We start from the raw sequence: 23471 nt of genomic DNA on the forward strand, positions 1-23471 counted from the left end.
TCTCTTCCTTCTTCCCTTCCCCTGTCTCTAAAAATAAGTCTTTTTTAGCCCTGGCGGGCGTAGCTCAGTGGATTGAGCACGGTCTGCGAACCAAAGTATCGCAAGTTCGATTCCCAGCCAGGGCACATGCCTGGGTTGCAGGCCACGGCCCCCAGCAACCGCACATTGATGTTTCTCTCTCTCTTTCTCCCTCCCTTCCCTCTCTAAAAATAAATAATTAAATCTTTAAAAATATAAGTCTTTTTTTAAAAAAAGTCACTTATTCAACTTTCATAAAACTTGTTGTTCTAAAGACACATCTAGACATTCAGCTTGGTTATTTTAGGTAATTTGATGTAGTGAAAAAGTAACATTGATGGGTAGGAATACTATTTGAATGATCTTGAAATAAAAGGTATTTTTGAGCAATTCTTATTTATTTTTTATATAGCAATGTACGTTCATTACAGAAAATTTAAAAAGAAAAATAATGCAGAGAAAACAAAGAATATCTTTAATGAATAAGCAAAGATAAATTTTGGGGGGATGTGTAACATTACAGTTACTAAACAAGGTTTTAATATTCAGATCAGAGTTCTAGTCAACCATTGGCTGTATTTAATACTTCTTTAAATTAAGAAAAATGGTTTTTTTTTGTCTTCACATATTTTATTGACTGAATTACTACAGCACAACTGAGAATTTGGTTAATTTATTATTGTAGAACATTCTGATTTTCATTTAATACCTAAGGCAGCTGCTTTAACTGATTAAAATTGTGACCTATTAAATACTAACAGCTGGCATACTTTAAGTTGCTATTACTTCTCTCTTACTACCAATTAGACATTCTACAGAATGCTAAAGGAAAAGGGAACCTTAAAAACTATCCATATTTGGCTTGCCTTCTTATTTTACACGTGAGGACACTTTTCTTCTGAGCTTTTGCTTCCAGCGGCTTATTCCTGCAGGCTTTCTTCTGTTTCCGGTGGCGCGCTCCTTTGGCTTTTCTCTTGCCAAGCCCACGCTTGATGGCAGTCCTCTCCTTCTGCCTAGGCTCTGCTCCTCTGGCGCTCAGCCAGGGGCACAAAGAACAGGGAGGCCGAGGCGAGGAGGTAGCACACGCCGGAGAGATAGAAAGAGCCGGAGTAGGTGTGGGTGTAATCGTACAACCAGCCTGGAAGGGAGAAATGGTTCCGTCAGCCAGGCAGACCTCACTGGTCCCCCTCAGCCACGAGCTGTCCTGGAGGAAAGGGGTCTGCTGTGCTTACCAGGCTGCATCGCGGCCCATTAGAAAGTTAGTGTCGCTCCCTACCTGTCTTGTTTTCTGCCCATGGAGGCAGGGGCTCAACCCGTGGAGAAAAAGTCATTGTGGACCCAGAACTCATCTCTGATCTTAGAGTGGAAGTTGGAGAAAATTAGGGACACATACCACTTCGTTTTATGATGACTCTTACTAGAAGGCCACTATTCTTACAAAGAAAATAACTGTGAATGCCTAAGGTTTTCCAAAGGAAGAAAGAGAACTGATGGTCTTCTTCCTTCACTGAAGAATGTTTGCATCTTGACTGTGTCCCCTGGGGGCTGAGGGTACGGTCAGCAGCCAGAGCAGCCGTGGCCCCTGCCCTCACAGACCGCCTAGTTCCGTGGGGTTGGGTGTTAGTCACAGGCAGTGCCCCGCGATAAGGGCCGGGAAGGGAAGTTCAGGACACCGCAAGAGCAGATGAAAAGGAACTGGCTGCTTGGTTGGGTTTCACGATGACTAATTCACCCCAAAATGCTCTTTCAAAGCAAGAGTGGGGAGGGGTCCTCAAAATCACTTGGCTAACGGCACATACTAGAACTGAAGTGTAACACTTTTTTTAAAACACTGTGTGTAGTGGCAAAGAATATTTGTGCGAGGTACCAGTATTTAAACACTTGTGCAAAAGTCAACCCTGTGAAAGAGGCAAATAACATCTCATTATTGTTATGAAAATATTTTTGACCTTATCGACTCCCTAAAAATGCCTCAGGACTTCTGCGGGGGTGCTACTGGCCACGCCTGACAGCTCCTTTTCTAGAGACTGTATGCCTGTTATGTTTGTAGATGCAAACTTGTATCGTGGCTTTTGTATTTGAAATCCAGAAAGTCCTTAGAAAAGTTAAAGCTGTTATTCTGATCATTGATTGAAAAAATGTTGGTGCTGTGTGCTCGCACAGTTCCGGGTGCTGCAGGTGGGTGTACCTGTGAACAGAATAGGTGGAGATGTCTGGCCTCGTGGAGCTTACGTTGTGTCTTTTGATTTTCGTTTGTACTTGGAACGTGATTTCTCACGGGATGTGTAGACCATGGACCTTTCTTTGGTCTGATTGTGTATGTCTCTCTGTCTTCTTCGTTCTTATTTGGCTCTGATGCAGGCTTGGAAATGTTTTGTAGCTGTTTCATTAGCTTGATGTTTCCTGCTCTTAATGTAATGAATGAATGTTTTAGAGCCTCTTAAATTAGCTAACTTTTGGTTGCTTTTTATTTACTGGCTCCATGTTTATCAATGACCTCAGACGTTTCTTGGGGTTAAGCAAAAGACTGGAGTGAAAATGACTAGGACAGGTGCTTGTAGTGTGTTGTGATGGACCTTTATGCACTGAGAAATAGGTGACCAATCTCCCAGCTCCTTTAGAAATTTCTAGAAAGATGGGAATGTGGAAAGCATCAGCACCCCTTTTGTCCCTTGTCATTCTTGCCTTAGTCCCACTAACACAGCAGATTTACCAGTATATACATAACCTGTGGGTTATGAGACCAGCAGTATTGGAGAGAATAACTGTGGGAAAAGACTAGAAATGCTTGGATGTGGAGGTAACTACTGCTGCTAAAAGGTCGGGAGAGCACAGCTAAAAATAGTGCAAACCGCTGGTTGTTGCTGTTAAGAAATCCCAGAGAGCCCAAAACAATTTAAGAGAAAACTGCTTATAAGCCTTTCATTTCACCTATATACGTACACTTAAAGTCAGAATGTTGCTTTAGAGACATTAAAGATTAAAATATCACTTAGCATATTTTAGAATTGTGTCCATGCATTTCCACATAAAATAATGAAATAACTTTAGATCGGTTTCTTGTACTTGATAATTGAGATACTAGTATACATTTTTATCCTGTCTGTAAGACCCAGCTGCCACTCAGTGGGACTATAATGTACAGTTGAGCATTTAGTTTCAGGAGTCTGTAACACCAAATCTGAGGGAAGGTGTAGGGTGCAGGACTGTGTTATTAATTAATTGCCTTGTAAAAGTATTAGCTGTCATAATCAGGCTTAGACTTAAGTGGCTCCTGGGTAAGTGAAATTCAGAACTTTGTGAATATCGAAATATCTGCTCTGTTTGGCTGGAATAATTAGCCTGTCTCCACCACAGAACAGCAGAAGAACACTGTGTATTTGGCCTGATTTTGTCAGAGCTTTGCACTTTTTTGGTAACAGTAGAAAAAAGCTGTACACAAATGCACTTTCAACCCTAAACAGTTGAATGCTTCCAAGTACATATTTTTAAAAGAAATTATTGCTGGTAGTTTAGAAGCTACTGGGTGCTGTTTCAAAAGGAAACACACACATACATTGACGTTCAGGAGACTGGGTTCCCTTGTGGTCATAGCATAGCCTTGTGCGGGGCAGAGACGGTAGTGATGAGGTGGCAGCGCAATTCAGGGAGGTGTCCACTCCACACCAGTGTTTCTGTGTGCAGCCCGCACGAGGGGATACCGGCAACCGGCCTGCTAAGCGGCAGTCCCCTGGGGCATTTCCTCAGTGTCCCCGTGCCACCTGCATCACCTGCATCGGGTTCGCCTGAGGTGCATGGTGCCCAGTGATTCTTACGCACAAAAACTTGTTCTCCACACGACTTCCTTATGTCTGTAGCTGTAACCCATGTTCAGGGCAGAATGTCTAATAGTGTTTCCTGTGACAATTTAAAACAACTAAGATAAGGTTCCACTTCCTTCAATAGTTTTGCAAACCAGCTTTCTTCTAGCCAACACAAAAGGGATTAGAAAAATCTGTCGTTTGATATGTATATAGGATTCTAAATTCATTTTATAAAATGTCAACATTATGAAACTAGCCCTGGCTGGTGTGGCTCAATGGATTGAGCGCCGACCTGTGAACCAAAGGGTCGCTGGTTCGGTTCCCAGTCAGGGCACATGCCTGCGTTGTGGGGTGGGTCCCCAGTGGGGGCTGCACAAGAGGCAACCACACATTGATGTTTCTCTCCTTCTCTTCCCCTCTGTCTAAAAATAAATTTTAAGAATCTTTTAAAAATAAACTAACATCATTTTACAGGTTAAGCCATACATGTTTAAAGATGAGTTTTAACATCCCGTCTAAATATTCATACCTGTGATATCTCAGGGCTTGATTGAACTCAGTTATGAATCCTTTTTATTAGAATTACTACTTTCAAGTTTACTGTTGGTCATCTTATGAAAACTTGACACATACCCCACAGCTCTTAATTCCAAAGTTCCTTGATGCTAGTTCAAATCAGTGGTTGAGAATTCTGTGAGTGACTAGCCGGCGTTGAACCAGAACTTGGGGCTGTTGGGTTGCAGCCCAGGGGCAGACTTCCAAGGTGTACAAGACAGTGAGTGATCTTATCCCATCCCTGGGGTCACTGGAGCTGCTGGCTGGCTGGCTCTTAGCAGCCTCGTTGTTTCACTTCGGGTGTGCTGTGCAAATATTTCCCATATGCGCCATGATGGGAAAGTACGGACAGGTATTTTCAGTAATCTTGGGAAATGTGGTCTAACCCTTGGTGCTTTTAAGACTGGAACTCTCCAAAGGCCCATGATAGAGACTTGTAGTAAGGTAGGTCCTGGCTCCGAGCTGTGGATTTTATTTAAAAGACTGTGGTCTGTGTTAGGATTTTGAAGCTTGTTTCCTTGGCCTTGCAAAGGAATACATTTGCAAGAGAAGGAATAACCCCCTTCTTTTTTTAAACCTCACTAAGGAGCTATTTGGAATTTATTTTGTGATGTTTTTGTAGGGATTCATCAATCCTAGAAAAACTGGATCGAAATAAAATTTAATGGGGCATTGTGGTTTATGGGAAAAATCACTGGATAAAGAAATCATTTGCATGATTTTCCTTTGCCTGCTCAGAGTCTGATGTATCCCTCAGGACTTAGGAGACAGAGACTTCTGCCCTGCTTTCTCGCTTACTCCTAACCTCCCAAGGGATTTATAGCAGACCAAAAGGTCACGTTGTTTTGTCTGTCTGTCTTCCAAACACAGTTCCAGGCTGTAGAGCAATTCCCCACTGGCAGGCAGAGATGACTGACAGATGCGGGGGGCGTGGTGGGGCACAGGGGAGTGGGGGCTGGGCAGAGTGTTTAATGTGGGACCCGAAGTGTGGGTGGGAGAGAGATGGGAACGGACCTGTCCTCCCATGAGGAGAACCCCTCTGTTAGTGGCACAGAGGCGAGCTTGGTGGGATGCATTTCCATCTAGCCACTGTCCTCTCTTACAAACCACAGGCGATGCGCTGGTACAAAACCACCAGTTTCACTCCGTGGTGTTTTGGGAAGGTGTGAGGTCAGCGAACAGGAGCGAGAGAGCGACGTGCTTCTCCTTTAGGGACTAGTTGGCTTGAACTTAGGCTGGTGTGCAGCGGACATAATTATTTTGCCTTAGAAATGGCTTTCCTTGAGTTTGTTGAAAAAATCACTGTTGTGAAGAACCTGCGCTGGATTGCGTGAAGCTTTAATGGGATTTAAGGTCGTTCTTTCAGTAGGACAGCTCAGAAAGTCCTCACTTAAGGGTAAGAAAATGGAGACGTGGGTTCCAGTGGCTTCCCTAAATTTCCTGTCAGGGAAGTGGAGGGAGAACGCGTGTTCTGTTAGGACCCGGTGCCGGAGCTGAGGCCGCTGTTCTGGGGTTAAGTCCCGTGGGCGGGCGTGGCGGGGCGGGGCGCCCCCCGCTCAGTAAACTGTGGGGGAACAGTCGGAGAAGAGCCTTTGTCTGCTCCCTGTCCCGCGCAGCAGCCGGCAGAGAGCTGGGCCAGTGAGTTCCTTGGTAGTTACTGAGTGGAAACTGAGTTTCCAAAGAAGTTGCTTGTGGTATTTTAAGGGAGTTTTCAGAAGTATATTAGCATGTTATGTGCATCCATCCGTTGGGGGTGGGGACGTGGGGAGGAGAGCGGACTGCGTTGAGCTTTAGTTTACGGGCAGCTCGTAGGGGCCCTTGGTTTTTTTTTTTTTTACATGAAACTGAGCCTTTCTAGCATTTTGAGCTCACGTGCCAAATGCCTTTGGATGGAGGATTAGGAATTTCACATAACTGGCTTACACCTGACTCCTTCCTGTGTTGGAGAATACGATGATACACTTGCTTTTTTTGCCGGAGGCGCTATCACAGCTTTCTGCAGGCTTACTTTTGTTAACAGGATCTACTAGAAATGAAATAATGTTTTAAAATAGCAGTGCTTCTTAATTTTCCCACAGCCTTTCGAGGCTTCCATCTGGGTGCCAGCTCCCAGCAAAAACAACAGCGGCTGGGCGTGGCTAAGGGGTGACGTCCAGCCTACACTTTAGGTCTCCTGGTCGCCTGTGCGGGGGACCCCAGAACAACCCCAAAACTCACCCGTCTGAAGCAGGCCACGTTCTGCACTGGAATTGGTCACCGAGTATGTGAGGGGAACGGGAGGGGCGGGCGTTGGGGTGCGGTGGGCAGGGCGTGGCTTGTGGGGGAGGTGTTTGTTATTGGGGTGTCATTTTAAACTTACACCCATTTTAGTCCCTGTCAGAGAGCTCCAGCAAAGACTGGATAAAGAATTTTGTTGCCTACTGTACTGTCATAAATATGGTTTTAAAAGGTGTATAGATGTCTTGCCTATATATTCATACATTTTTTTAAAAGAGAAAAGTATATTTTCAAGAAACCGTTATGATTCCTATGGGTTTTCCATGTTTTTTTCCTTTCCGTGTTCTATTAAAATTTGCTGTATAGGACTAACTTGTTTTTCTTTCTCGTTTCCATACAGGAAGGAGAAAAATACTATTCAGGTAACTGACGCTCTCCCATTATTGACTAGTGTTCTGGCTGAGGATCACTGGAAGGTTGCACACACTGTGTGCTACATTCCTAGTGTAAAATGCCTGTGATCTTTTCTAGGAGCTCCAGCTTTTGCAGTTTGCTAGTGAAAGATCTGACAGGTAAGTTCGAGAGTGAGAATCCCGTACCGTTCTGGAGATCTAAGTTTGGTTGAGAACTCACTGTTTTATAACCAGTGGCAGCCTGCTGGTCGATTTCAGGCTAAGGACGGGAACGGGGCTGCCCGGTCCTGTGGAGGCCGAGTGAGTCTGTAAAGCAGTATCTCGGGTGTTTCTTGGGTAGTTGCTGCTGGAGTCAGAATTTAGGAACAAATCTAGTGGCCTTCGTAGCGTCCCCTGTCACCTCCCAGAGGCAGGAGTTGCGGGCACAGAGGACCCGCTGCAGCTCCCCGTCCGTCCACACAGGGCCCGCGTCAGGGCGAGCACGCTCGCCGTGGAGCAGGGAGCCTGCCCGCGTGCACTAATTACCGTCATCCTGTTGGAGACACGGGGAGCAGCGTGAGACTAAAAAATCTGTGGGTAAGCTTTCAGCAGCAGCTTTAGTGTTTCCTTTTGACTTTTTAAAAGGACTTAAAAAAGTTATAGTTGCCTAATGAATATTCTCAGAATTAACAGGTGTAAAGATTCTACCGTGAGCTTCCTTTCTCTCACATACACTGCTCGGGTGTTGTGGGCTTTGGGTAGTAAAAGGTTTGTAAATTTTTTTTTGACTCACTAACAGTAAGAAGTATCCTTTACATCACATATACTTAAGATACACAGGTGTATGTGTAAAATAAAAGCTTTATAATAAAGCGATGCATTCTGTTTTCTAATCTGCTGTTGTAGTCTATCCTTTTTCATTAAAAAAAATAAATAAAAGATCACGGGTCTTGGTCTTTTGATCCAACATGGATTTCAAGACCCACACACACGTATAGCTTTTGCCTTTCGGGCCGCGGTTCTCACAGAACCAGCCGTGTCTTCTCCCGTGTGGGGCTCAGAACAGCCCATTTCAAGGAGTGCACAGAAAGGCACAGGACGTGGAATCTCTAAACCTGCCGTAGCTTTACCTGCCTTTATCTCATGGTCTGACCGAGATGCTCCGTGCAATGGTGGCGGTCACCTCCCTGCACTTCTGGTCTAATAGGCTGCGAAGTCCCAGGGCATCACTGGACGGCCAGTGAAGGAACAGAGTGAAGAAAACAAAACAAGACAAAACTGTAACTGGGCTGTTTTCTGCATCTCGCTGAGCTGGGCACTAGCCGTGAGGTAGTTCTGGTGTTTGGTCTGCTTTCACCAGGCCCCGTGTGCCGATTCTGCCTCGACTTGCAATCCTAGCCTGCTCTCCGGGCATGCAGTGCGGGCTGCGTTAGACAGCCGTGCAAATGAGGATTCGGTTGTATACTTGAGTAAGTTTTGCCTTTAGATTAGGCACACCTAACCGCCCTGGCTGGCGTAGCTCAGTGGATTGAGTGCAGGCTGCAAACCAAAGCATCGCAGGTTCGATTCCCAGTCAGGGCACATGCGTGGGTTGCAGGCCACGGCCCCCAGCAACGGCACACTGATGTTTCTCTCTCTCTCTTTCTCCCCCCCCCCTTCCCTCTCTAAAAAATAAATAAATAAATAAATAAATAAATAAATAAATCTTAAAAAAAGATTAGGTACACCTGACCTAAAACAAAAAAAAAATTAAAAACCTGCATTTTTTCCTTTTCCTTCCACTAGTCTTTGTTACTAGATTTTTATACATTTCTTTAGATATTTGCCTTTTCTAAGTCTTAAGTTTATAGAAGTGCACACCTAATACTGTATAACTTAGTTTTTAAAAAATGATACAGTGGGCAAGATCAGATCCTTTTTCTGTCTCACTTTACGACTGAAGGAGGCAGCAGTTAAGTTTAGGCTGCATTCCATTCTATGGGTGATTGGAAACGCTGTTGCAGCGACTTGCACGTTCAGGTACATTGAGAACTGTAGTTTGGAAGACACGAAAGCGTAAGTCTGTTCCCCAGAAGTATTTCTGCGTGAGCAGTCAGCCTTCAGCAGTCTTGGGTTACTCGTCCAGTTAGGAAGAAGTGAGTGGAAACCGACACCTGAACGCCCCCGGCTTGTGCGCAGCGTTACCTGCGGGCCCGCACACCCTCCCCCTGAGACTCGGGCCTCCGGCACTCTTCCAGAAGAAGAGGTGTCGAGAAGCCCTGGACACAGCTGCAGAGCAGAGGGTCGGGCCCACAGTTTCAGGCTCTAAAAGAGACTCCTGTGTAGGTAAAAATGGGAGTGGTTCTTTTTCTGGGGGGCATCATAGGTTTTTGAAAGTCTGATAAAACTGGGTTGTCTTCCCCCACCAGCAGACATACACACAAGCCCTACTCTGACGTGCCCACGGGGATCCAAGAACCTGTTCGGTGCACACCTGTCTCCCGGGCTGGTGATGGAGTGCCGGGGTGGGACGGGAATAGCACAGGCGGCATTCGCTTCTAAGCTGATGTTGTCATTACACGTTACTATTGATCATGGGTCAGCATTGTCTGTCATTAGCTCAGACTGTGGCTGAGCTGTTACCTGCCATGGGTGGTCCGGAAAGAATAGCTATCCCAGTAAAGAAGGCGGAAAGGCCCAGCACCTTGTAACATACTGAGTTCCCAGACAAATCAACCTGTAGGGGATAGAATTCAGTGTCAGCCACATTGAGGGGGAGCTCTGTGGACGCCTGTGCCTACCAAGGGACAGGTCCTGCTTATGTCATCTCAGGCTGTGACCCATGGACTCCTGAGGTGACTGGGGTGGCCCGTGCCCTGATACAGGGAGGGAGCTGAGGCTGAGGGGGACCAGCGATATCGCTAGGCAGGCGGTGTTTTCCCTGCATTACAAAGGAACTTTGGTTCTGTGGTTCTCTTTTTAGTCTTTTAGGTGGTTCAGGAGTACTCCCCCCCCCCTTCCTCCAACCTTACTGCTCTTCTCTTTTAGGAAATGGAATTCGTAGTCTAGCTGACAATGGTATTTTCGAGCCCTCCTGAGGCTCAGTTCCAGCCGTGGGTTTGTAAGATCCTGTACTAGGAGGAGCTGATGGCAGCTTTAGAAGGCTGGGTTCTGCCTGAGCCTTGCGGGACGTCCTGCAGCACTCAGCTAACGCTGGGCTGGCGTGAGGCCAGAACTTCTGTAGGGACTGCGCTCCGCACACTGGGGGCCTGGTTCTAAGAAGAATCCAGAAGTTTGTACTTCAGTTCCCTTTGTGTCCAGGACTTAAGACATTTGGGGGTAAAAATAAGGAAGAGTTAAAAAAAAGTCCCCATTGAAATGCACAGAGCTTCTCTCAACAAGAGGAGCCACACTGGGCAGGAAGGGCCTTCCGTCAGGAACACTTAGATGCCGTGTCTTAGGAGGAGCCAGGCAAAGTGTCACAGGTTTGATTCCCAGTCAGGGCACATGCCTGGGTTGCAGGCCATGACCCCCAGCAACCGCACATTGATGTTTTTCTCTCTTTCTTTCTCCCTCCCTTCCCTCTCTAAAAAAATAAATAAATAAAATCTTTGTAAAAATTTAAAAAAAAAAAAGGAGGAGGAGGAGCCAGGGAAGTGGCTAGAGCTCAAGGGGAGAGGTGAGGAGAAGCCCGACCTGGGAAACGGGTAAGCAAAGTGGAATCCTGCGGACCCCATATTTTTCCCTTTTCTCTCCTGTTTTGTGTGGGCAGCCCTCTCCACGTCCCAGCCCCCAAGATTAGTCGAATGACTGGGCCAGGGTACAGCTGCAGGGGTTCTGAGGCCCTGGGCATGACGGCTTTTAATTATGTAATTATTCCTGGCTGGCGTAGCTCTGGATTGAGCGTGGGCTGCCAACCAAAGTGTCGCAGGTTCGATTCCCAGCCAGGGTACATGCTTGGGTTGCAGGCTATAACCCCCAGCAACTGCACATTGATGTTTCTCTCTCTCTGATTCTCTCTCTCTCCCTCCCTTCCCTCTCTAAAAATAAATAAAACCTTTTTAAAAAAAATTATGTAATTACTGCAAAGTATGTCTTCTCTTTGGGGCAGAGCATTGTATTACCCCTTGCTTCTGCTAAATGGGTTGACAGTGGTGACGAGCATGTCTACTCACCAGTACGGGTAGTATCAGTGCCAGGTAACCACCACAGAAAATGGCAAAGACGACGGTGTAGGTCATGAGTAGTGGGAATGTGGTGGCCAAAGGCGCGAGCAGGTTGGCAATGCCGCAGAGGGCCAGGTACAGCTTGTGGTAATGATACCTTTTGGTCCAGTTTTGATCAGCAACCCATCCAGAGAGAATCTGACTGACTGCCTCCGTGATGCCTGCAACAGTTTTGAAAAGGTCTTATGAAATCCCAGTTCCATGTCCCTAGCCCCTTTGAAAAATGCGAATACCTAAGCCATGTTTCCCTAGGTCATCTTGAGGCTAGGACACAGGAGGAAAAAAATGCTCGCCTTTGTCTCTCTGTAGATCATATCATTTACTTACGTATTCCAAATACATCAAATAGCAAAGAGTTCACCCCACCAAGCTGGAATCTCTGGTTACAGGCCCGTGTCGGGAAGTCAGCGGGTCGTGGGGTGGGTGACGACTGGAGTATAAATAATAAAGGCTGATGTTTAAAAAAAAAATGTCAGGACTCTTTTCTTATATTTGAGTATTTGAGGTTTTGATAAGTCCTTCTCCAAAATTTATTATGCTTGGTTTGAAAATGTGTAGGAAATCTGGAAATGGAAGATTACATTTTGAACACTGGGGCTGTGATGTAACGAATAAAATGTAAGAACCCCATTTTTGCTCAATTTCACGATAATAAAGCATTCTTAATCCCTTACACTGTTAAAAGCTAATGTGGTTAAACACCAAGAGATGATGAGCGTGAGCTGCAGTTTTATATTTCAGATCCTTCCTACAGTTCAGACATAAACTACACACACCCACACGCACGTGCAAAAGGAAATAAAATACAGAACACCACCATTTCTGTTCCTCGGATACATACTTGGTCTGCATGTTACGTTCTTTTGTTCGGTTGGATAGCCCTACTCTGATCTAAACTGACACAGTCTGGCAGTTCAGTGAAAGAGCCAGTTTAGCTCTGTGTTTTCTCTGTGGTGTGCATGCGCACACTCCGTCCAAAGCAGACACCTCTGCAGTTGGAAGGGAAGTGCGGTCAGCCCCTGAGGACTTGGTACATGGTCTGGCAAGAAGTGAGCAAGAGTCAGCGCTGAGCTGCCGAGAGTTTCCAGGTGACACCAGAGCGGGTTCCCTTTCGCCCCTGCTCACGTTTTTAGACTTCCTCTCTCGGCAGGTGCGAGAGCCTGTACTGGATCGAGCATCCTGTTCCCATACATTTTTATGCTTGACTGTTTTTACTCTTTAACTTACAGTCTAATTTATTTTAAATATCAGCTGGTCCCTTAGTGACTAGCCTCATCAAGCATAATTATGTCTTACTGTGAGTGCAAGGGGAAAAGTAGCTACAGATGTTAGTAGAATATTGTTGAATGCTCACAATGATGGGCCAGGCACTACGCTAAACCTCAAACATGTTCCTTGTTTAATCCTAATGGCCTTATCAGGGTGCATACTATTATCCCTGTGTTACAGATGAGGAAGTTGAGGCACAGAGAGAGCATGTGACTTGCCTAAGGTAGCGTAGCTCAGGAGTACCGAACAAAAAGTTGAACCCAGGAAGTCTAGCCACGGAACCAAACCTTTCAACCACGGTGCTAAGCTCTCCACCTAGAATTTCTTTTGCTTCCTTGGGTGGCAGTTGCCACTAAGCACTAGCTTTTAAAAATGCTGTATCTTCCAACCTGGCTGGCTGGCGTGACTCAGTGGATTGAGTGCTGGCCCGTGAACCAAAGGGTCGCTGGTTCAATTCCCAGTCAGGGCACGTGCCTGGGTTGTAAGCCAGGTCCCCAGTAGGGGGTACGTGTGTGGCAACCACACACGAATGTGTCTCTCCCTTTCTCCTTCCCTTTCCCTCTCTCAAAATAAATAAAATCTTTTAAAAATTACAGTATTTTCCAACTAACCATGTCTACCGGGTCAGATGGGCACCTGTGAGAAACTACTAGGACCTCTCTCCTTGGCTGAGTGTGAGGCTGCAGCAGGCTCTTACCTGCAGCAGCGACCAGGTAGGAGGCGTCCATGACGTCGATTCCCAGTGTTTTGGCTCTGGCTACCAGGTGGAAGGCGGACACCATGTATGCCAAGTTACTGAAGAGAAGAGACCACGTGAATATGCAGAAGAAAGGCTTCTTGAAAAGAGACATGTCACAGAGTTGTTTACAGCTCCACAAAATACCCTTTGGCTCGAAATGTTCTTCCTTCGTTACCAGGAACAGCCTGTTCCTGTTCAGCCCGTTGCTGACCTCTTCGTTTTGATCCTGTGAGCCTATTGCATTTGCACCGGCTGGTCCAGCCTTCTGCAGAGCCCTGTCCCCGGCGGGAGACGCCGGCGTTGCACTGCAGCGGGGCGCGTCTGGCCTGCACGCTGCCTCCAGGCCACCTGCAGACAAACTGCCTCCTTTATCCGTCATGTCAGAATTGTTCTCGCTGGTGACGTGGATGGGTCTCAAGAGCATACTAGAAGGCACCATGTTCAGCATGATGGCTCCAAATAATACAAGGGTACCTTAAAGAGAGAAATTGAGAAGTGAGAAATTACCTCTCATTTCATAATGCTGAGTTCTTAGGCTCAGAAGAGCCCGCCACTGAATGCTCATAGTGCAATGATTCCTTAAGATACTGCTTTGTCCCCTGATTTTAACTGGAAGTATTTAAATGTGATGACTTAATTGTTGGCCGTAATATGTCCTTGTGAAAACGGTGTCCTTTGTAGCTACGGTACCAGAAAGCGGCCCCAGTGTGTGGTGTGGAAGGAGGCAGTGCCACTTGTGCTAAAGGGAAAAAGAACAAGGGTTTTCTTGGGGTGAGGGGAGAGATTTCAAATGTCAGACAATTACGCTGTGTCTTAAATGGGGATTTTAAATATTCTGAGGTGGGTGTAAACTTGGGCGTAATAAACACAGGGCTTGAATCATTGGGAAACTGCTGTGCAAGAGGGGACAGCCTTTCATCTCGTGACATTCTTAATTTCCTTGAAAGAAGACAGACGCCAGTGTCGCCTCTGAGGCCAGCAGGCGCCTGATTTCAGCGTGGCCTGCCCAGCGCTGGGACTCATGTGCGGTGCTTCCAGAGACAGGCGCGGCTGCGGTTCCGCTCTCCCGTCACGGCTTTGCCAGCGGGTCCTGTTCACCACGACACTGCTGGTGGCTTCTTACTTGGAAAAGGGCAGACTCAACAGAACGGCTCTGGGGTATATGCTTATCTAGAAACGGGCGTATCCATACACATGCGCATATCGTATTTTTCCAGTAATGTGAGATTACTCAGTCCAGTTATCTAAGGCACAGAGAAGACTGTGGAGGGAATGATTTGCATCCACTTGTGAAAATTTATAGTTGACAGTATATAAAAGACTAAGTATTAAGGAACATAATCCTCTTTTTACCCAATTCTTTCTTTTTTGGTTCTGCTTTAATAAGGGTGATGGAGAAGGCATTTTTTTTTTAATGCAGCTTTTTTTCTTAGAGGGAAATTTTGAAAAAAAGAGTGGAAGGGAGGGGGAAAGGGGTGTCCTCGTTTCCCCGGGAGTATCGCTGTCCCCGCAGGGGGTTTCAGGGACCTCAGGGCCCCTCCGGCTGAACTTGGAGTTGCCACTGGCTGAGCCTGTAGGTAGTAGTCCAAGATCCCTCCTGTGTTTTCTCCAAGGAGGAGGAGCACGTTTCCTTTAGAAATTATTCCCACTCTGGCTCCAAACATCTTCACTTCCAGCCATCAGAGAGAGAAAGCTGAACAGGAAATGGTGCAGAGTTCATAGGTCAGAAACCTAGAATGACTCACCTGTCCAGCCATACAAATCTATCATGGCTTTTGCAAAAGGTGCCAAGAGAAATGCCAGCCCCATCCCTGAACGGGCAATGGCTGTCGAAAGTGCTAATCGTTTTTTGAAGTATTTGGTAATCATCAGCAGAGCTGATTGGTACAAGAGAGCGGAACCCAAACCTAAAAAAAAACACACACACAATAGGTTGGAATCAAATGAAGGGCTGTGGTGCCGGACCAGATATTCTCCCGGACCCGAGATAATAAGATAGGCCCTTTGAACCCAGGGACCGTGAAAGGTTTCTAGTCCCCTCGTCAGAGCTTTTCGCAGTGGACTCACCGGGTAGAAGTCCCATAGTGAACAAAAGGAAGGGGATGCCCGTAGCCCAGCTGCTGATCACATATCCACCGGACACAAGAAAAGCTCCAAGAAGGGAGGTGGTTTTCTCTCCGTATCTCTCCCCGATAATGGAAGCCAGGGGACCTCGGGAAAAGAAAGAGAAGCCAGTACTAGGAGAGAGTGCTGTGGCCTTTCTCACCACCGACGTGCAGCTGAGGGGGGCGGCCGCAGGTAAACGGGAGGACGCTACCTGGGAGTACGCCGTGTCCTTCAGAAGGGTCTCTGTGTTGGGTTTCTTACCATTGCCAGTCCCACATTATTTTGTTTTAGGAAAAAGAGGGTGTTTGTTTGTTTGTTTGTTTTAAGGAAAGGACTGTAAATATGCAGGTTCAGAAGAGAAGGTTACTGAAAACACATTGCTTTTAAAACTTCCACAAAAGGAGATTGCATCTGGTGACCTATGGCTAGAAGGAGCTTTGCTCCTTAATCTCCACCACACGGCAGCTGCACACAAAACTAAAGGAACAGGAGGTGGCTGTCCATTTGTTCTGAGTAGGCTGAGGCGATCAGGCCAGGACTCCAGGACCTGACTGCCCAGCGGGAGGCTGGCGGACTGAGCCCTGGTTAAGGCCCTGTGGAAAGGAACAAGGCGTGAACCATTCAGCGATGGAATTAACTAGTTGGATTCTTTAACTTTCTTTGCTGGAGCTCGAGTTTTTCCAACTTTGCCAAGTCAAGTGGAGGCCACACACTGCAAGTTGGGACTTTGCTCAGCTTTCCACATCAACAAATGAGCCTGAGTCAGCAATGCCTCGGTCTCGAAGGTCGGACGAGTGTTGGAGTTGCCTGCCCTCTGTGACCCCGCTCCTGGGACAGCGAGCTTACCGCTGGCTCCTACCTCCGGAAAAAGTCAGCGATGCCATGACGGAGCCGATCCACGCAGTTTGCTCCGCGCTGCTTTCGAATTCTTCTTGAAACACCACAAAGAAAATTGCAAAAGTCTTGGTCATCCCCACCACAAACACGTTTACCTAAAAGCAGACCAGAGGCCCAGTCAGGTGGTGAGCGAGCCCTTACAGAGGAGGTTACAACCACTCGAGGTTCTGATTCCCCCGGCACCTACAGGTCGCTGGGCAATTCCCCGTACATTCAATATTTTGCCGGGTGGTCATCCCCTAAGGGTTTCTCTGAGCACTTGACAAGGAAGTGTCTCATTCAGTCCTTACAAGGCTGTGGAATAGGGGTGTCTCTGTCGTGGCAGAGATCAGGAAATTGAGGTTTAGAGAGCTTCAAAGTTGCTGAAAACGGAGGTGCTGGAGCTGAGGTTAGAACCTGGAGAGAGTGACTCCAGACCAGCCGCTACCCTGCTGTCCCGTTACAGTGACATGGAACAGAACCCAGCCCCCTTACCTTTGGGAGAGAAGCACGCTGGACCAAAAGATGAATTGTCCCTATCAGTTCTTAGGTTAGCTTTGCTTTAACTCAGCTCTTGAGCTGAGTGCCCGGCCCCTCACATCACATATAAATAGGGTAACTTTGTCATTTATCCAAATTGAAAACACTTTGGAGAGCCTACAGGCCCGCTGTTAATTTGTGCCAGGGGAACAAGAGTAAACGAGGTCACCTGGTTGGGTCATGTGCCCGTCCTTTTCTTCTGCCCCAACTAACCCTCCTCACTTGCACCACCTCCCCCCACCACTAGGAGGAGCACTCCTTGGAAGTCAGGATTTTTGTTTTGTTTTTGTTTTCTTGTGTGTGTGTGCTGTTTGTTTGTTTGTCGGTGCTAGCATTTGTTTCTTGGAACTCGGACAGCCTGGGGCAGTGAAGAGCAGGGCTCAGGAGGGAGGAACTGGAAGGAAAGCCACCTACTCAGACTCCACAGTCACTCTGTCCCCAGGGACTTCTTAGCTTCCCATTTCTTTGGCCTTGGTTTTTCAAAGCGACTGTCTCTGCTCTCCTCCTGGCCACGCGTTACTGAAGAATCACAGACCTTGCCCTAGCGGGTGTGGCTCAGCCGGTTAAGTGCCCACTTGAGAAACAAAAGGTCACCAGTTTGATTCCCCGAGTGGGGACATGCAAGAGGCAACTGATTGATATATCACATTGATGTTTCTCTCCCTCTCTCCCTTCCTTCCCCTCTCTAAAAATAAATAACATTAAATTTTTTAAAAGATTTTATTTATTTATTTTTAGGGAGGGAGAGAGAGAGACAGACAGACAGACAGACAGACATCAATGTGCGGTTGCTGGGGGTTATGGCCTGCAACCTAGGAATGTACCCTGGCTGGGAATAGAACCTGGGACACTTTGGTTCCCAGCCTGCGCTCAATCCACTGAGCTATGCCAGCCAGGGCAATAACATTAAATTTTTTTTAAAGATTTTATTTATTTATTTTTTTAGAGAGGGAAGGGAGGGAGAGAGAGAGGGAGAGAAACATCAATGTGCGGTTGCTGGGGGTCATGGCCTGCAACCCAGGTATGTACCCTGGCTGGGAATCGAACCTGCGACACTTTGGTTCGCAGCCCATGCTCAATCCACTGAGCTACGCCAGCCAGGGGCAACATTAAATTTTTTTTAAAAGGAATCACAGACTCTGAGTGCTCTGTGACTGATTTCCCTTTCTCTGTCCAGCTACTGAAAAGTCCGCCATTGGTTTCTGTCTTCATCTCCCTCGATCTATGTGCGCCCTGTAGGCAGTCACTCACGCTCCCGGTTTCCACTGCCACCCACGGGCGGAGGTGCAGAAGTGGGTGTTCTGCAGAGCCAGCCTCCTTGGCCTGGCTCCTGGCTCCGCTTCCTGTGAGTGGTGTGACCTTAGGCAAACTCTTTACCAGAAATGAAGCTTCCTCTTTTGTAAGGCGGAGGTGAAGTAAAGGTCAGCTAGCTCACAGGACCAGCTAACCCTGGATTGTGAAGATTGAGAAAGTTCCCATGAAGCACTTAATACATTATTCTGGGGTTAAACCCTGACGAACCCACTATACATTGAAAATACCCTTACCTGAAGATGTATCGAAGACACCTAACCTACTGACCATCATAGCTTAGCCTACCTTACAGGTATGTCAGAACACCTATAGCTGAGCAAAACCATCTAACACAAAGACTATTTTGCAACAAAGCATTGACTTATCTTGTAATTTATTACTGCTTCTTCGCCATCAAAGGGTGGAAAAATCAGTAGCTCAAACCGTCATAATTTGGGACCATCAAGTAGCACTTAATAGTCAAACTATTCACGACTATTGTATCATCCTGTGCAACCAGAGTCCTTTCCCAGGAGTTTCAGACTCCTTTATAGAACCGTTTACCATGTCTCCCAACTCAGGGCGACTCCTCTCAGATGAAAACCTCGCCCTTAGCCAGGCCCACTTTCCCACCCACCCGGCCAAGTCAGAGCCCGACTCCTCTCAGCCTCCTCATCCCTCGACCCCTCGACCCCTCCCTGCTCGGGAACCAGGACCTTCCCCTCCATCTCCAGCCGGACTCTTACTTCACACTAGGGTTGCCTCTCATCTGCAGTCAGGGACCAAGGACCAGAGGGTGCTCCGAGGCTGCAGAGGCTGGGGGTGGTGAGGAGGCGGTCCCTCAGAACATTTCCCCCCATTCCGATGTTGGTAGAAGCTACCAGCGTTGCATGACGCGGAGTGAACGATGCTGTGGACACCGGGGCTACACATTCAGCGTGAACAGTGTTCCACCAGGCCCTCAGTCGGAGGGCTCGCAGTCCGAGGGTTCCCAAAGGTGCTTCTCTCGGGCACGGGGGCTGGAGGACCCACCAGAACCTCGAAGGCCCCGGACTGGTTTCTGCCAGCTCCGAGCACACGGAGTGGTGACCGCGCCTGTCATCAGCCTGGAACGCTAAAACAGGGCGCCACTCCGGGAAATGTCCTTCCTCTTTTCCTGTGGACCGTGGGCTCTGGGAGGCATCTGAAGGGGGCTGGTCTCCACACCCTGAATTCGGCTAGCCCCTGGGCCCCCCAGCTCCGAACCTGGCCTCTCTGCCCCGTCTCTGCAGCCTGGGCACAGCCGCAGTGAGTGGACACGACTTGTCTCTAGTAACCGAGTCTGCACCTCCCACTGCGGACGCCAAGAAAGCCGAGGTCCGCCTCGGCATCTACCCTGCCTCCCTCCCGTAACTCGTGACCTTCCAATTTTGTTTCTGTTCCAGTCAAAGATATTTTTAAAAAATCTTGGCCTGGCTGGCGTAGCTCAGTGGATTGAGCGCGGGCTGCAAACCAAAGCATCGCAGGTTCGATCCCCAGTCAGGGCACATGCCTGGGTTGCAGGCCACGGCCCCCAGCAACTGCACATTGATGTTTCTCTCTCTCTCTATCTCCCTTCCTGCTCTAAAAAAAAAAAAAAAAAAAAAGGATTGGGAAATCATAGCTTTTTAAAAAAATGTCCCCAAGGGTTTCCCCTTATTCAAGCAGACTAGATGTATCTGTGTTCACCCCACGCTTTGGACCAGCGTGGCTGGGGTTCAGCCCTTTCCCAGGGCCCACATCCGACATCGTCAGAGGGCTTGCCCCAACACCAAAGCTCCTAGGAGCTGTCCTGTGGCTGACCCAGCCCAGTCATTTCCTCCACCCCACCCCACCCCACCTACCCCACCCCACCCCACAAGAACTTCCTCACCCAGATCACTTAATTAGCACATTGCCTTGGGGCTGGGCTGGCCACAGGGGCCGCTTTTGAATACAGAGCATCAGGCTTTGTCAGAAGTGGTTTAACAGCAAATTTCCAGAACCCTGGGTCCCTTGCTAGGTCACTTAGCTCCCCCTGACCTTCCCAGACAAACTCAAGAGTAGTAGTTAGGTGGTCTCCACCTCGCCCCATCCCAGCGCCCCTCTGCACTGGCCCTCCCCCAGGTAATCAGAGACTTCCCTGTAGCTCATGTCCTTTCTATGCCATGCGACTTCTCAGCAGCATCTGCTCCTCATTCTCTCTGGGACATGAAGAGCTGCCTCGGCTTCTGTGACACCGCACTCCTGGATCTCGCTGACTTCTGACTGCCTCCGGGTTTCCTCTGCAGGTGACTCCACCCATCCCCTAGACATCGATTTCCCCAGGGGGAATTGCCCTTAGTTGCTGTTCCCCCTCTCCCTGGCGATTTGACCTACACCCCGCCCCATGGTTCAACCCCCCAGGGATGCCGATGACTCACAATTTTGGGGTGCGGATCCATGCCCCACACGCACAGGCTGTCTGCACCCAGTGGTTATGCCGCACGTCCCCCAGACTGTCCAAAATCAAGCTGTCTGCTGATCCCCCCTTCGGCCTGTGTCCTCCAGCCCAGCAAAGGGCACCCATCATCCCCTGAGCTGCCTGAGCCGGCAGCCCGGGGCTCCCTCTCTCCCCGAACTCCAGTTACTCTCCGAGTCCTGTGAATCGACCACCTCAGTATTGCTCAGATCTGTATTCTGTCCGTGCTCACGGCTGCTTCCGCAATTTAGGGCCGCAGTTCACCTGGGTTATTGCACCATCCCTCCCTGGACCTCCTTGCCTCCGGGCCTGGCCCCCAGCAATCCATTGTCGGCCCCTGCCGCCAGAGCTGTCTTCCTGGGGAAGCAAGTCTGACCCCATCACGCTCCTGCTTCATTTTATTAGCTCCTCAAAATGAAAACCCAGGTTCTTAACGTGTCGTACGAGTGCCCTGCCCTCTCTCCGATGCCAGCATTTACCGCCTTCCTCCTTGTTTGTTTGTGAGTCTGTCCACCCGTCCACCCATGCCCCCACCAACAGTGCCTGCTGGGCTCCAGGCTATTTACCAGGGCCTGGGCTTACAGCACCGAACCTACAGCGGCGAGTAGACACGGTCCCTGCCTCACGCAACATCCAGTCCCGTGAGACGGGCCACACTGACAACGGTCATGCCAATATAAAAAGTGTGGCGACTTAGAGCCAGTCCTTTTTTAACATGCGGGGAGCCCCCATAGGACCTTTCACCTGATTTTCGGGAGCTCATCGATTGCAGAGAAGGATGCTTGCGACGCAGAGTCACCCGAGCGTCCACACCGCCACCGCAGGCGATCCGCCGGGGTTTACTGCAAACTCTTTGAGGACCTCGTTTGTTCTTTATGCTTTTATAAGCAGCATGACACCCCGCCCCCCAATGGGACAGGCTTTATTCATCTCTTTATGAAGCTACTTTTCTTCCCTGCAACTAAATCGGTTCAGGAACTCCCTGCCCCCAGAGGATAGCGCAGGAAAAGCCGGGTGGTTACTGGGGAGGAAGGTAGGAGAGCCTCACCCACGGTGCCCGCTCTGCAGAGCCTGCGCCTCGGGAGCTGGCCCCGCGCAGGGAGGGCTCCGACCCAGGGCGCCCTTTGCTTCTCACTACAGAAACGGAGGTTCCACATGCTTTGCTCACGAGGCTAACGTTCCACCAACGTTCATTCGGTTAGGAGTTTGCATTATGTAACCTCCGCCCGGGACTTACATTCCCTTCCCCGGCACCAGGGCGGAGACGTGTTTCCCCGCCGTCCTGTGCCGTCCACACTGTGGGCTACGGGACATTCATGGTCGCCAGGGCCTGCGCTCCCCTCCCCGTGAGCTACCGCAGGGTGGGGGCCGGGCTGGGGAGGGAGCGATCAGGATGGGAAGGGTCTCTGTGTGATTTGGGGATGCAAGAGGGACTACGGGCTCAGTGCCACGCAGCAGGGCTGTTTGGGGCCAAGCTGGGATGGGACACAGGGACACTCGAGGATGGCGGTCAACGCTGAGCCATCAGATTGCCACTCTAACCCTGAGAGCTTCTGGGAGGACGAGGGCGAGAGGCTCATTAAAAAAAACTGGTGCCCAGTCCAGCTGCTTGCGAATGAAGGAGAAAAACTAGGCTGCCGTTTCAGAATCTGCATCCTCGCCCTTTGCAGACATATCGGGAACACACGCGGAGCCCAGTCCCGGCATTCACAGAGGCCGGTGGAGAGGGGGTGGGAGGCGGGCCACAAACAGGGCAGGGAGGGGACCGGCCCTCCCTGCTGAGGGAAGGGGGTAGCTGCCAGCCATCCGCCCACGCTGGGCTGCCCTGGCGACCCCACCCCAAAAACACTGTCTCGCACTTCCCAGTGCTGCTTCTGGGGAGGTTCGATGTGTCATGGTCCCCAAACCTGAGTGCCGTGCAGCCAGGGCAGAGCTATTGGTGAAGAGTGGAGGGGAGGAGGACCCCAGGTGGGGGGGATGCTTCCGCTTGCGGTCAAGGTGGACGGCTTCAGCCTCCTGGACTCCCGGAGGGCCGCTCACTTGAGCGACCATCCGCAGTTTCTGGCCTTGCTCTGCCCCCTTTCTGTTCAAATGCTAAGGAGTTCAGAGCGATCTTGTGAGGCAGCTCGGAGCCTTCCCCCAGAGCACAGTCTTTCCGGCCGTAGGAGAGGGAACGCGCATTCTTACCAGGAAGAAGTGGAGCACGACCATCCATCCCCAGCCTCCGTCCAGGGCCCTGGGGTAGGGGGAGCCCTTCCCCGCCCTCTTTGGCATGGCGCTGCGTCTGTGTCAAGTGCAGGCAACCTCTGCAACGAACCCAAGATGTGGCTGTTCCAGTTGGCAAGAAACGGATCGAAACGTTTAAACTTTATTTTCCTCGGTGGTATGAAGCCACTTGTACCGTAATTTTTTTTATTAGCCTACCCCCTTTAAAAATAGATGGTTTCCTCTTGTTCTAAAAGTTGTTCATTGACTCTCTAATCTCGACCTGGCAAATGCATGCAGGACTTTGGACCACCCGTGGGGACTGCTCTGCCGGTCTGAGGTCTGGCATCAGCTGGCAAGTTCACGCAGCTTGACAGTTCCCTCAAGGCATGTCCTTAGTTGCCTACAAAGTCCGCTCCACTCAAATGACCCCGATCCCTGCTTATTCCGTAATCACGGTGCAGGCAGAATCTTGGGAGAAGGAAGAACAGGCTGTGGTCTGAGGGACTTGGAAGCCGCCGCAGAAAAATCTCTACCGCTGGTTTGAATGGCGGCAAGAGGACCGGCCACTCAGTTTATCTCAGGCAGGAATTTCAAAGGTGTTAACCGCAAGGCCTGACCTTCCTGACTGTAGGGGTGGCCACTCCTGGCACTGTCCTCTGTGTCCTCTGGGTTGAGCTGTGGCCTTTAGAGAAATAAAAAGGGTGGGCGTCTCGGGTTTAGGAATTCCATTTACAAAGCACTCGCTACAATGAAAATACTCCCAGGGACGAAATGGACACAACAATGAAATGC

The 23471-nt window shown here is 49.1% G+C and overlaps 1 protein-coding gene across 2 annotated transcripts; it reads right to left on the reverse strand.

The window, feature by feature from the left end:
* Nucleotides 1-402: 402 nt before the first annotated feature.
* Nucleotides 403-22814, reverse strand: SLC16A4 (solute carrier family 16 member 4). Of its 2 annotated transcripts, XM_028503153.2 has the most exons (8): nucleotides 22659-22814; nucleotides 16164-16296; nucleotides 15266-15409; nucleotides 14944-15105; nucleotides 13157-13672; nucleotides 11140-11351; nucleotides 9608-9701; nucleotides 627-1156 (listed from the first exon to the last, which is right to left on the reverse strand). In XM_028503153.2, exons 1-8 carry the CDS (start codon nucleotides 22743-22745, stop codon nucleotides 1032-1034), a joined length of 1473 nt encoding a protein of 490 aa, XP_028358954.1. In that variant the 5' UTR covers nucleotides 22746-22814; the 3' UTR covers nucleotides 627-1031. The 2 variants fall into 2 exon arrangements, with proteins under 2 accessions (XP_035870929.1, XP_028358954.1); XM_036015036.1 differs by lacking the exon at nucleotides 9608-9701 and having other exon boundaries at nucleotides 403-1156.
* Between the last annotated feature and the right edge of the window lie 657 nt (nucleotides 22815-23471).

This window comes from Phyllostomus discolor, chromosome 14 (genome assembly GCF_004126475.2).
Source record: "Phyllostomus discolor isolate MPI-MPIP mPhyDis1 chromosome 14, mPhyDis1.pri.v3, whole genome shotgun sequence".
In the NCBI taxonomy this organism is placed as follows: Eukaryota; Metazoa; Chordata; class Mammalia; order Chiroptera; family Phyllostomidae; genus Phyllostomus; species Phyllostomus discolor.